The sequence below is a fragment of the Tachypleus tridentatus genome, chromosome 6 (assembly GCF_004210375.1).
Source record: "Tachypleus tridentatus isolate NWPU-2018 chromosome 6, ASM421037v1, whole genome shotgun sequence".
NCBI lineage: Eukaryota > Metazoa > Arthropoda > Merostomata > Xiphosura > Limulidae > Tachypleus > Tachypleus tridentatus.
In genome coordinates, this window is record NC_134830.1 from 59,028,600 (window position 1) to 59,043,987 (window position 15,388).

Sequence of the window (15,388 nt, forward strand, 5' to 3'; positions counted from 1 at the left end):
CAACAAAAACCACAGAAAAGAAAAAAATATTAGTTTCCTGTCAGTAGCCACAGTAAATGAAGCTGTGTTGTTATTGTTAATGTTAAAACTGGTACTATTTCATATCTAAAACAAAGATGCTGAACAATTCTAGTAGCTTTGAGTTTATTTATTTCTGTCTCAGTTGAGATTGACTTAATAAAAAAAAAAACGTCAGGTAATTTGTTTTTGTATACAATGAAGTTACTCTAGACTGATATTTAGTCCCTCAGATTCCAAGATGACACTATTTAGACAAGTATTAATTGCTAATAAAATAAATCCCTCTCTAAATCCATATATGTTTCAGATGTTCTGAAGAGATACATAACAAAATAGAAGTACTGGGTAAATATTGAAAAATTGGTCAGTAATTGCTCAACAAAAGTTTCCAGTATGGCACATCTTTCTATAAATAAATATATATTTTAAAGTAACATTTATGACATTGGTATGGAAGAGAAAGTAGTCTACTCAAATGTGACACTGCTTTTAGGTTTTATAAAAGAATTTTCAAGCGATTGTATCTGTCAAAAAATTTTATAAATATTATAATACAAGTTTTATTCAAGAACTATATGTATATTTATAAAATTATTTTCTGGGTGTGGCACTAAATTCTAAGTAAGGATCATGGAGATAAGACTTGAGATAAGAATGTGATTAAAAAAATGAAAGCTTGGATGAAATTATGAGGTACTTAGGTTACAAATTTGAGTTACTGTCTGAAGTTTTCTAGGAAGAAAAATGTTGATTTGCTTGTGAGAAATTATACAGAACTGAATAACACTTTCATACCAGAGCCATTTTTTCTTACCATGAGCACAAAATTGCATTTGTGAATTGAAAACAATTATAGAGAATGTATATTTTATTGGCTTTTATATTTTATTTTTGTAAATAGTGATATAAAATTAAATTATTTGTACTAAATTGTATTATTTAATGAAGTCTGAAGTGAAATTTTATAGCAACAACAAAAAAAAACTGAAATATTAAGGGCTGTCTGAGAAAAAAAATTTTTTTAAACATTTAAATTATTTTTCCTTGCACTTTAGCACAGGTTCTGCCATCTATGATTGGTATCTAAACCTTTTTTCTAGTCTGCTTTCTTTATAAAACAGCATTTCAGCATCCTAGATCTCAGTTGTAAGAATTTTAGCCAATCATAGTTGAAGGTGCCAATTTCAGTACCATGTTACTCCAAGCAGCATATTTCACATATGACAAATCATAGAATAAGTAATGCATGTGACCAAATGTTGTTCTCTAGATTTTACAACATAAATGTGGGTGGTGCTCATAATTGTAACTGCAATTTTATGCAGAGGTTGTATTTAGTAGTGGTCACTAGTACTTTTATATAAGCCATGGAAAATTTGCTTCTGGAAAAAATTATATTGGATGAATGTGACTTTTATTATTTTTCTAGAGTAATGTAAATCATGCTACATCATATATACAATTTATATTTTTCTTTATATTGAAAAATTAATTCAAAATAGATATAATATTTAGGAAAGAAGTTGATAAACAAACGTTAGGGTTAAGATCTATCAGGTGGTGAGTACATGGTCTTTACATGATATTAGGTTTAGTAATTTGAACTGAAAGAGTTTGTGATTTTTATATTTTTTTGGATTTAAATCAGCAGTTTTAAGTTCAGTAACTTAACAATTTTATATTTAGTTCAGAATAAAAATATGATTCAGCATTTAGAGTAATGATCTTGTGGGATTTGTATGTACTACTAGTACCATGTAAGAATGTTGTTTTCCTTATTACTGTCTTTACTTTGTAGTAAGACCCACACTTATGTTGTTGTTGCTTTATAATTAAAACAGCCTAATAGATATGTATTGAAGTCATTCTGATATTTTGTAAAGGGCTTAAAACTCTCTGCATGAGTAACAACAATAAAATCCATATGTTTTATTGTGAAGCAGACTAAATACATTTGCTTAGATAATATTGGGGAAGCTGCAGTATTCTCACAGTTGTTTTGTCAATACACTGAATAGTACAAATTTCAGTATAAATTTTATCTTTTTTTTTGTACTTTATAGTGTCTATATCCTTTAGTAGTCTCTTGTAACAGGATGTATCATGTAACTAGGGTCAGGTAGTGTTATTCAACCACTAATATGTTAAACTGTCACATACATTCACTGGTAGTGATAATTAAGGTTTCTGTCTGTGTAGTAAAACAACATACAGGTACATGTGCTGAAATAACCTTGTTTGAAAGTTCAAAGAGGTCATATTCAAGTACCAAAAATCTTTTTTACTATAATACCTACAGTAATATTCAAATACTCCTGTGCTGGATTGAACAAAGGTGACCCCCAGTGGTATGATAGTTTAGGGCAAACATGTGAAGTAACTAACCTCTTGGTTTTTTGGTGCAGTAAACAAAAGTATGGCTGCAGTGAAATATGAAGTAGAAATAAAAATATATTTATGAAATTAAAATGTTTTTATATACACATATAAACATGAAATTCAGTTTAAAAATAAAAAGTAATCATTTGTTGTTTAGGCTTAGTTATAAATGTTACTTTTGGTCTTGTATATTACTTGAAACTGTGGGGGTGTACACAACAACATTTTCATTTTATGGACAATAAAAGTTTCTAGAAATTTTAAAATGATGTACTAAAACATATAAGAAGTTCAAATCTCAAATAAATATGAACATTGTGATCATACCTTATAAATACCATTTTCTGACATTAAAATGATAATGTTAAAAAAACAAAATTTATCAAAACAAAAGTAACAGGCTTTATATATCTTGGCCTATGTGCACTTATGAAGTTTCCAACAATTTTACCCACTAGTTATATTTTGGGAACAAACTGCAGCAACAGTTGTGTTGGTTACATAAAGTTAGTAGCTGGTAGTGATTGTGTTAGAATGTAAACAGTGTGACTGACTACTTATTTAACTTAAGTAATGAAATACATAAAGTAGTTAGCAGACACTAAATTCTAATCAGCTTTAGCTGTCTTAAGAGAATACAAAAGTTCAATCGTATATGAAATGTTTTTAGTTGAATAACAGTCGTATTAGTTATTATGGTGAATAATCTAATATTTTTTTATTTAAATTTACAAGAAATCAGTATTTCCATGGGGGAAAAAAATAAAGGATAGATAAGATCCTCAATAGATAGCTGTGAGGAGCTTCTATTACTGAAAGGTTTTAGTTTCGTAAATATTCAACAGTTGATAGTGTTCTCTACAAACCTTTTGTTTCAGGTTCACAAATAACAGATATTTTCTTCAAGCAGTGTTCAATTACTTTTAAATGATGCAAGATGTTAAATTTTGTTTGCAGATGACTACTCTGTTTTAGAGGAAGAGGAAGACATTCATGTACTGACAGGGGCTCTAAAAATGTTTTTCAGGGAGATGAAAGAGCCACTGATTCCTTTTAAAGCATTACCACAGTTTCTGTCTGCTATGGGTAAGTTGTTGGTCCAAGAAAGCTGTTTACATTGTATAGCAACAGATTCTCTTTATCTTTTTTTTTGTACAGATAAATGTAAGAAATGAAACCATTTAAATCAACTTTTTTTTTTTTTTTTTTTTACTTTACTTGTAAACATTCAAGTTAACTTTTGACCTCTTCTGGTATTTTACCAAACAACATTAATAATAATACTTTTTTCTGAGATTTTTAGAAGCTGGAAAGGCAAGTGGCAAAAAGTGTATTTTTAATCCTAAATATCTCTGACACTGTTCATCTTGCAATCTGCAGGTTGCAGGATCAAACTCATCATCACACATATCAGATGTGGGGGTATTATAATGTAATGTGGTGGTCAATCCCACTATTCATTAGTAAATAATAGTTTAAGTAGTCTAAGAGTTGGCAGTGAGTGGTGTTGGTTGTTTGATTTTCCTTTAGCCTGTCATTTCAAAATTAGTGTAGCTAAACTTCAAGTTGCTTTGCATTAAATTCAACAAACCAAATTGAGTTTAAACCTTTTTATTTCATTCTTCACTTGTTTAAAATTTCATATTTTCATAAATCATTAAATTTATTAAAATTATTAATGAATATTGGTCTTGTTGCTACATATAGTAGTAAGTTGTAGTGTATGTTTTCAACACAATAGTGTTTACACATGCAGCTGCAAGTTGCTGCCCTATTGTAGTATTATTATATTCAGATGTAGCTGCATACATTAAGCATTTAATACAACACATTGCTAACTCATACAGCAGTGTGCAAACAGTTTATTCAAAACAGGCTGGCAAGTGCAGCTATGTGTAAGGTAGAATATACAGTTTTAAACAACATAAACTATCCCTGGCAGCTAAAGTTAATTCAGTAAAATTATTCATGACTATTTTGAAATAAAGTAATTATTTTATTTTTCAAAATTGATGTAAAAACCCATCCATTAAAAAATTAGCAAAGTTATGTGGTATTCAAATTTAAGTTAAACCTGCACTGATGATGCCTCTAGAGAAGATTATAGTGTAATATTACCACAATAAGTCTCTGTAATAATCTCTGACATGTCATAGGCTACCATCACTTTTACTTTTAATTAGAATAATACGAACAGTGATGTAATTGATTAAAAACAAAATTATTAAAGTTGTATCTTTATAGTACTGACAAGAATTAATTATAGTGAATTAAAAACTGTAATAAATAATTTCATGACTATTTTGTTATGATAATACAAAGTGTTAATTTAGCACAAAATAGAAGGTTATTTTTGAAGTCGTTAGTTTCTGATGGAAGCAGCACTTTCAACAAGCACAATTATATTGAAAGTTATTCGTAGTCAATAATGTTGGCCCAGCATGGCCTGGTGGTTAAGGCACTCGACTTGTAATCTGAGGGTCGCGTGTTTGAATCTGTGTCACACCACACATGCTCGCCCTTTCAGCTGTGAGGGCATTATAATGTGATGGTAAATCGTACTCTTTGTTGGTAAAAGCGTAGCCCAAGAGTTGGCGGTGGGTAGTGATGACTAGCTGCCTTCCCTCCAGTCTTACACTGCTAAATTAGGGACAGTTAGTGCAGACAGACCTTGTGTAGCTTTACATGAAATTCCAAACCAAAACCAGTAATGTCATTTTTTGTGCAAAGAAAGGATTATGATATAAAAAGTTAAATTAGTAAGCTATGTGTACATTTATCACATCTGAATTTTCTATTACAGTTTGACATAATTTATTAATTACAATATCACCAAATTTGAGATTTTTTGGTTTTTTAGAAATATTTATGATTAGTAAGTAAAAATAAATAAGTATATGCTATTTTAGTCTAACATATTATAAAATATAATATTTGCAAAAGAACTATTTTATATTTGATTAGTCTTAAAACAACAATTTGCTTTAATATTCTGCGAGTAGATCTACAGGTCCAAAACTTTACCATACTTTCCTGTTTTATATTCAATAACCATAGCTTATTCAAGAATTAGGAAGCAGGACCACATATTTTACTTTTCCAACTCAAAAAAATTAAATTAGAATAATTTTACACCACTTAATAACAAACAGAATTACTAACTTAGTTTTCTCCTGCTGCCACTGTGGTTTCTTGCCTCACTCTGGGAACAAGAACACTAGATTGGTGGCTCACCAATTCTTCTGAGTGATTTTAAATTAATTCAACTAATGAATAACCAGTGTTAAAAATAAATAAATAACAATGTGTTATTGATATTTACCCAAATATCTAACTTATAAATGATTTAGATAAAATAGCCTGTAATTACACTTCACCCTATAACAGTCATTGTTCAGGAAATCTGATGACAAAAATAGCACCTAGACCACTACTAGATATCCTAGCTGACTTAATGAGCCTTAGATTTGGACCAAGAGTGCCTCATTGGTACTGGATGTGGCAGATATAGTATGGTTGGCATATAGCATATTTTTCTTTAATGTCACTCATAAGTTCTTAGAATATGGTAGTACCATGTAATATGTGCTAAGTTGTCAAAGTTAGAATGCTTTGATATGGAACTATGTATATTTTTTCAGTCTTAGTATGTTTTATTTTATAACTATACAGTTTAATGACATCAGAGTGTTTCAACATATAATTGTGTGTAAATTTTATATCCAGGACATTGTTTATTAAATATAACTGTATGGTAGTTCTATATCTGAAATAATATTAGTATCTGTAGCTGTGTGGGAAAATGTCATATCCAGGATAGAATTGTTACGTGTGGCTGTATAGGAATATTATATACAGGCTAGTATTATTCCCTGTAGCTGTATATCAGTTTCATATCCTGAGTAGTATTTATATTTTAGGTTTTTTAATAATTATGTGAAATACCTGCATAGTAGTGTTAAAGTTATATAATTAAGATATTAGTACACATTGCATAGGTAAGGTATTATATTAATATCTAGGGAGTTGCATATATGTTCTATAAATGGGACATTGTTACTACACAGAACTGTGTGTTAGTTATATGTGCAGGAATATTTGTCTAAAATATAAACAGTTTTTAATTGCAGCTGTAATTAGAGTCATTCCCTGTAGTGATAGTTTTAGCCAAATGTTGTTCTTTCATTCTTTTATTTACTCTCTTTCATACAGAACAAAGTACAAAACAAGAGAAGTTGAAACATTTCAAGAAGCTTGTACGTTCTCTTCCTCGACCAAACTATTCAACCTTAAAATTTCTTTTCAGTCACTTGCTCAAGTAAGTTTCAGAGTACAATACTGTATTACACACAAGTTAATTTTCTGTATAAATCTAATATGTTGTTATACAATTCACTGTGGAAGTACAATGTCTTATTCTATTTTGCTGGAATTTAAATTACCTTTTGCTAACTTGCATCAGTATTATTAACTCTTTCAACACTGGCTCAATCAATCTGAGAGACCGCTTGACCCCTCTGTACTCATTTGAAGTCTATAGATTTAATACTTCAACTTTTCAGTATAGTGAGTATGTCTTCACAAAATTTGGTAGTTTTTCGGTTGACATTGTCTTTTACACTAAAAAATAATCGTATTCTTTAGTGAAGTATTTTTAATAAACAAAAAAAAGCTGTCCATTAATGTGTTGAGTATTTGTTTTGAATTGCCATGTGTGAAGTAATTTTTATATTAAAATTAAAAATACTATTTCTCATCGCATATTTCCTTATTGTAATCCCTAAAAATCTTCCAAATACATTTCAATTTTTTTTCGGGAAAATTTTATATTTTATCTGTTAATCTTTCTACCCTAAATCAAAATGAAATCGGTTAATTTGACCAACCTTGTAACCATAAAAAAAATCAAAATAAATCTAAAGTATCTTTTTTTCTTTCTAGAATGACTTCAGATTGTAACATGAAATGTTAATTTCTCCTAAGCATCTTTAAGCTCATAATAGTATACATCTATTCACAATTAACTTTTGCCCTTTGACTTTGGTATAACTAGTATCTTTGCCATTATATCCCTATTTTTACATGTTACTTAATATCAGATAAGGTAAAATAAATATAAATCTTATAAAAATGTTATAAAAATATCCTTTTTTTTTACATGTTAGTTACTTTTATATTAATAAATGAAGAATAAACATGAACAACATGAAATAAAATACCCAATATTTTTTTTTATTGCTATTGATTGTTGAGGACACTTAAGCTTACTTTTTTTATACTGATGGTAGCGATTCACTATATAACTTTTATTTTATTAAATAATGCATCAAAGTATGTAGGCTAATAACATGCAAAAAGTAAACAATTTTTTCTACCTCTCATAATTTTTCTTATCATGCGATAAGAGCCGTTACAAATTTTTCCAAGCTAGGCATTAAAGTTCTAACTGAAACATTGCTTGTACTCTGAATGAGATTGATTATTATCAGTTCAGAATACAACATTATGCAATATGCCATTTGATAAATGAAAACCTTTGACTTTCTATCAGCTACATGTACTGTATAGTTAAACGTATAAGAGAACTGTTAACATACTCTGAAAGAGAGGATGTAACAGGTGAGTGTGGCAGGAAGGGTCTAATTTTCTATTGAAAACTCAATAATCAAACAGAATTTAAAGCTATAAAAAATTATGGTTTGTCTGAGCAATAATGATTCTGTAGTGAGTAATTTCTGTTGAAGTTTTTCAGTGAGTGGTGGTAAAATAGGTAAGAAAAGATGTTACGTGTGTTACATTAGGGGAAACTCAAGATTTTTAAAAATATTGCCTTGTAGAGTTAGGAATTTAAAATGTAGCTAACAATTCATATTCTAATACTGCACAAGATTTTATGCTATACTAATTGGTATAACATAAACAAAAGGTAGTTTTATAAAATTTTGAATGTAAGACATTAAAACTTTGTGTCATGCTCAGTAAAGGATACCTGGGGCAAAAGAGTTAAACAGAATGTACTGTTAAAAGTGGCATAGAAGTGTTTTTCCCAGTGCTTTGTAAACCTTGAAAATGTCATATTATTTTAAAATATTAATCTTCAAATCTAAATCTCCAAGTTGTAACCAAATATTTTAAATAATTTACAGATTACAACAAACTTTATTTTGTTGTTGATTAGTGAGTTTTTGTTTTTTGGTAATTAGGAACTGTTGAACTGCTCTTAATTGATACACACTCCTTTTACATTTCGGACTTTTACGAGTTTAATGGGTATTTTCCACTGCACATTTTTCCTTGCTGTGCATAATTTTCCAATTTGAGAACATTTGTTTGACTCACAAAGTCTATATGTTTCTTCCTTTGTCCATTTTTGCTTCATTGTATCTTCTTTCAAAATGTATTTTTAGTCATGGCTTCAGGTTGTCATTAATTTTGCTTGTATATCTTATTGATTTTTTCTACCTTGCTCTTGGTAGTACACTGTTATGTCTGCAGACTTGCAATGTTAGAAACTAGGTTTTGATTTTTGTGGGGGCAGAGCATTGTGTAACTTTGTGCTTAACTTCAAACAAACTTTCTGCCTCTTGTTTGGAGTGAATCATTTTATATTTCTCTAAAGAACTGTTTGTGAAGATGATGATGGAATAATTTTTTCTCAACATGACTTGTTATTAATTCAGTTAACTTACTCTTACACAAACTTATTTTTCTCAGTTTCTGTGATACAGAATCTTTCTGAGTAATTGCAGATGGGTTCCCTTACATAGCATTCTTCTGGTTAACACTTTCACTATGGATATCTTTTTCTGCACATCATGAGGTTTTAGTGAGTTCATTCAAAATTTAATAAAAATACTTTGTTATCATGGTATACAAACAAACCTGGTGTAAAAACATATTTATTAATTTAAATTTTAATATTATGTATTTTAAGTTCTTAGTTTTATAAGGTAAGCCTTTAGAAAATTCTCTCTTTTTACCTAGTGTGAGAATTGTAACATTTGCTCTTTAGGTATCCTCTCTTCTCTAATTTATTTACCACCATGCTGAAAAGTATGAACTTTATTTCATGTAAGTTATAATGTTGTCATCAATCAGACAGAGCATATTTTACATCCTTCGACTTTATTTGCTTACATAGCCATAAAGTAGGAAATCATATCTCTCTTGCCATGACCACCAGTTATAATCCTCTTATTTCACAAAATCCCAATAGTTCTTTCTGATGTTTAATAATATGTTATTTATAACCAATGGAAAGCCCCAGTTTTAGTCTATCAAATGGCATATTACATTGTTTTTGTACATTGTTTATTTGTTTTGGTTATACATTCAGTCCACCTTCCTTGCCATATCAGATCCAAAGATGATGGTTTAACATTGCCCTTTCTGGTAATTTCCTGGTTATGTAGATTTTCATTGTTCACTAAATACTAAACACCCTTTCTTACATATACATTTTAAAATGTTTATCATGAGGTACCTATTACACCTTTTTGCAGAAGAACCTATGGTATCTTCATGAACCCTAATGAATCTTTGGACCTTTTACTGCTTGGTTCTGTTTATTTTTTCACATCTCAGTTGTCTAGTAGTAAAGATACCATGGGTTTACCAGATCTTTAAACCTAAAGGCAGATTTGTTTGGGATTGAGTGGGTAATTTATCTCTGTTAACCAAACCTTGAGTAACTGTCACCTACCACATTCCCTTTCTTACTGTTGAACATTTTACTCTGTGCAGTCTGTTAGACATGGTGAAATTTAACATGTACCTTTTACTGTTTGAGATGGATGTCTGTTTTTTCTAACCCCTTTAATCTAGGGATTCTGGCTCATATTATACTTCTAAATGTGGTGTCAGGGCATTGGATTGTAGATATATATTGTCTAATACTGTGTGAAATGTGTGCAAACAAACATCAAAGAACCATTGACTACACAGGCAATCTCATGCTCGAGTTAATATAATAAATGGCATCACAAGTGTCAAGGAAATGACAGGTCTAGTTTCAAACTCATGCAAAATTCTGAATTTTCTTATTTAAATGCATGTAAAGAATATTTGTTGGTATCATACTTTCTGTTTCAATCTCTTCTTTTCTGGCTAGGACCACTGAAGCTAGTGAACAGAACAGAATGCACGTACAGAACTTAGCCATAGTGTTTGGACCGACACTGATGTGGTCTGAGAAGGAGTCTTCCAACATTGCTTTAGACTTCATGCAACAGAATTTAGTGATTGAATTTCTACTCTTGGAGTTTGATGAAGTGTTTGGATAGTTTTATTTTGCAAACTCGTTGGCAAGTTGCTCATGCTTCAATGTTACGCAGGTGTAACCGAGACTTTAGCTCAATGTTTGTGCAACAGGTTTAACTGCAGCAACAGTATTATGTCTGTGGCATGTAAATATTGTTTTTTGAACTGAATGAACACAGGTTTTGATAATTGTGGTGGAAACGGTGATTATGCAGCTAATATTGCACCTATAACTTTATTTTTTAGGAAGGTTTGAATGGGTACACCAGTTTGAGTAACACATGTGAAATGTGTATATATATTCATGAAAATGTTTAGATCAACCATGTACGTATTACATGTTTTCCACCAACACTATCAGTCCACCAAGAGAACTTAATGTAAACCATGAAATTATCTTTGTTTGTTTCAAAAAGAATATTTCATGGAAAAATATTACACCATTCCAGTTTTTGATTAAGGAATCAAAAAGTGAGAGTTTGAAAACATTCCATTTTCCTGTTTTTTTATATGTAAATCCTTATTTAAGGTAACCAAATTAAAAATCTTGTATTTTGATGAATCTTTAGTATATTAACTGAGTGATTCCAGTAACAAGTCCATGATTCAGTGCCTTTATAAAATTGTTTAATTTCAGTTTTAAAAAAATGTATATAACACTGTTTACAACTTTTATAAAAAAAATATATATATATATATATGTGTGTTAAAAGTGTATAGATTATTCAGAGTCAAATAAAAACCAGTATTTTCACACATACACAAATACTATAAATTGAAAAAAAAATTAAGTAGTTTAGCAAAAAGTTCCTTTTTTTAAGGAGGAAAGTAAAGAAAAAATTATTTGATTTTCCTAAAGTTTATAAAAGTAGCTGATTTATAAAAACTTTATTTTTGGTTTGCAAGTGTTGACTAGTCTGTATGTTGAGTACTAGTTTAGTAGGAGCAAAAGTAAACAATTTCAACACCATAATCCATTTAAAATATTTTAGTTTACATAACTAAAATATTTGTGAAATTCCAAGTACTTTACAGTTGTTGGAACATTTAATAGCAGTGCAATTGACAAGAACATGTCTTTTGCTGTTAATAACCTTATGGTTTGAGCTCGTACAGTAAATTTTATTGACAGTAGATTTGGTAATTTTATGAAATGGTACGATTTGAACGAAACAATGCCTCAATGAAAAATTTGTGAAAATAAACATAAATCTGGCCTTTCAGTGAAAACCTTTACCTTTGTCCCATTGTTTATTTTTGCTTAAAATAGGCATAAAAAATATAGATTTGAAGGTAACCATACATTTTTAACCAGAAATGCAATTTTCAAAATGGTACTTGTTACATAACTATAACTAATCAAGACAGATCGATAGAAAAGCAATGATTTTGTACCATTCTTTTGTGTTTGGATAAGCCAGACTTGATCACAACTGACATGGTAAAATATTTGTCATCACACTCAGAATAATGGATGTCTCCATGAACATTTTACAGATATAAAAATTTGCATTTATTATTAGTCTAATATAAATTACTTAACATTTTAAAAATATTTATTTTTGCAGAGGTCCACTAGCAAGCTTGATAAATTAATTTTTAGTTTTATAGAAGTCATAAGATTTCAGGAACTGTAATTGACATTTTTTGGATCCTGTCAAACTACAGATCCTCCACACACTTTATTAGCAGCAATAATAATAATTAAAAAATTGTGTAGAATTATATTATACTATATCTATTCACGTCCTTGCTATTACTATTCATGTGGATTGTTTTAGAAACACTCCATGCATCTGTTTATACTTGGTATATTTGGTGTTAGAATGAAGTCAGTTAAGTAGTTTTTTGTTGCTTTTTTACCAATAAATAATTGAAATATTTAAATTTATTATGCTTGTACTGATTGAGCACATTTCAAAGTTGATTCCACGACCGTATAAATAGTTGTTAAGCTAATTGGCTAAAATGAAATTATTGTATTTTTACCTCTGTGTAATCATTAACTATCTTGATAATTAGTGTTTGCTTCAGTGAATAAGTTTTGATTATTTAACATTTTACTGCAGTAACAGTAAGTTCATCTGGAAGAACCATAGTTCTGTACATGTTTTGGTGGTGTGTCATGTGATGTGAATAATTGTTTTCCAGAAACCTTTACTCCATACACTAAGATGTAATAATTGTGTGATAAATGTATGTTAAAAGAGGAGTAAATACAAACAGTTCAAGCTCACTACCTGGTATTGCAACAGTTATGTTTGCACATATGTTATTATCGGTTTTGAAATATGTTTGAAAACCTATGTTTAACCTACCCGGGTCATTATATGTTGCTATAATCAGACTGATAATGTTAATATAAGCATAGAAGCTATACAAAAAAAAAAGATAAATATGGTAAAATGTATTGAGTATCAGACTTTCATGTAACAAAATTTAAACTCTATACATTAATTAAAACCACTGAAAGACATAGTATAGAATTAAAGTTTCCAAGGATCTCAAGGTTGAAAGTTACTACAGTATTATTGGATGACATTTTTTTTTTAGCTTGGAAAATATGGGGTTCTTAGGAAGAACTTGTTAAATGGTTTAAGCCAAAGACTTCTGAATTAAAAATAAAATCAGTTCTTTAACTTTGGTTTTTGAAAGACAAGCTTTTCAGTTCAAGAAATAATATTAACTTCTTCAAACCAAAGATATTTACTTGTACAATAGAGGTTTAAGTAGTCTTCCTGTTGGATATTCTAGGAGAAACAGTTTCCAAACTTAAAAATATTTTGATGTGAAACCTGATGAAGGTAGTTCGTTTGTAATATTGCTATAAAGCAAAACGTTTTTCTTTGAAGATGTATTAGCTGTTTCACACCATTCAGTACTTACTGAATGTCAGCAATATAGCATCTTAATTGTTTATAAAATTTTTTAAAAAAGTTATGTTTAGCTAGCACATTGTTTGTTTGTTTCATACCCAAGAATATTTTAGCATGAAAAGTACAGTACCTTGGATTCATTTTTGTTTTTAATTTGTAATTACAAATATATAAATCAAAATATTTTTCTAAATTTTTGTCTTAAGTCAGGTTGCTGTAATAATCAAAATACAGAAATGCATTTTGATGTTAAAAGTATGTTTGTTTTTTAAAGATAAAGACCATTTATTTACCATTTGCTAATTATTGATGTTGATATAATAAAATGTTAAATAAAAAGAATTATTTTATATATGTGTGATTAAAATTACCTGTATTAAAATTCAAAAATATAGTTAGGCCTACTTTCTCATACAAAATGATACAACCTACACAGTTACTTGAAAATAATAAAACGTTACTGGGTTTTATGGTTTGGAAATCATGAACATTACCAAATCAAATTTTAGTAACCATAAGTTTATATTTTTTATTTTGTTTTAATACATATCTATTTGTGAAAAATGAACTATGTGCAAATGTATGTTCTGCATAATGAACAAGTGCCCTGTACTGAGAACATTAATGAACTTCTGGAGTATAAATAGCTACATGAACTATTGTGTGAGGTTTAAACAGTCCAGTAGGTACATGCAATGAAAAAATAGTTACATTAGAAGTCAAAATAAATTATAAATTATCTAGAGAACGAAAAGTATGTAAATGTTGAGCATATAGTATACTGATGTGAAAGTATGGTGACAAACTCAATCATGGTTGTTAAATTATTAACAGTTAACGTTGATGTAGATTCATGTTTTAATTAAACTGAACACAAAGTTCAGTGATATATATATTTAATTAATGTTTATTAAACCTTAAAGTTTTAAAAACAGGTTAATATCATTTGTTACCTAGCCTTATGAAAGTACAACAGAACAGTTACTCGAATTATAAACATAACACTTTACCTTGGTCTTTACACAAGTTTTTTCCAATGATATGATACAAAGATTGTTTAACCTTTCTAACTCGTATGATATTTATTTTGCTTTTTTCTTTTAATTAAAGCAGTAACACCAGATAGCCACACCCACAGTTATTAAGCTCACTATGTTACCTCCTCTTTACAGATTTATCATGCCAATCCAGAAACACCCTTCACCTGATAAGTGTAAAAATATTAGTTGATAACATAGTTTTAACAGTAATGTTTACTTGTGTAATTTCCAGTTTCAGTGTGGAATACAAGTAGCTGTTCAAAGCCTTGTGAAATAGATTATCCTGACTTTATAAAGGCGATGAGAAAATGAAAAAATATTTTACTTCATAAACATTTTTATCTTTATTTATCCAAACTTTGGGAAAAACAAATGTAAATCCTGACCGTTTGGGCTACATTACACTCCTGCATAAATAAACGAGCTATGATTAAAATTTGGAATAATCTAATATTGTGCTAAAGATTAAAGTTCTTAAAAGCAGCACTTTTTTGACAGTACTCGTAACAAAGGAAAATGTTATATTTGTATCTGTGCCAAAACCTTTAGTTGTTAGATAACAGCTGTAAGGGCAGACTTAGCTATAATTGTTCTTCAAAATCTATTATAAAACAGGCAATATAAATTTTTAAAACATTTCTCACATTAAAAATGAAAAGAAATATATTAAATTCCTACCTGGTTTTTAAGATTAAAGAAAGATGTAACATTTTTAAAGAGTTGTTTCTTCATATCATTATGTATATTTAAGGTTATTATTAAATTTCTAAAATGAGTGTTTTCTAATTAATATTTCTTACTAAAGTATATTAT

The 15,388-nt window shown here is 29.1% G+C and overlaps 1 protein-coding gene across 2 annotated transcripts in view; it reads left to right on the forward strand.

Annotated features, from left to right (window-relative positions):
- The window catches only part of LOC143252615 (rho GTPase-activating protein 12-like), a 41,909-nt gene extending 27,984 nt beyond the window's left edge, over positions 1-13,925 (forward strand). For both annotated transcript variants that reach the window (XM_076505018.1, XM_076505019.1), the window contains exons 14-16: positions 3,358-3,486; positions 6,613-6,718; positions 10,511-13,925. In XM_076505018.1, coding sequence (XP_076361133.1) covers positions 3,358-3,486; positions 6,613-6,718; positions 10,511-10,682 — 407 coding nt within the window. In that variant the 3' untranslated portion in view covers positions 10,683-13,925. The remainder of the gene's footprint in view (positions 1-3,357; positions 3,487-6,612; positions 6,719-10,510) is intronic.
- The last annotated feature ends 1,463 nt before the right edge of the window (positions 13,926-15,388 follow it).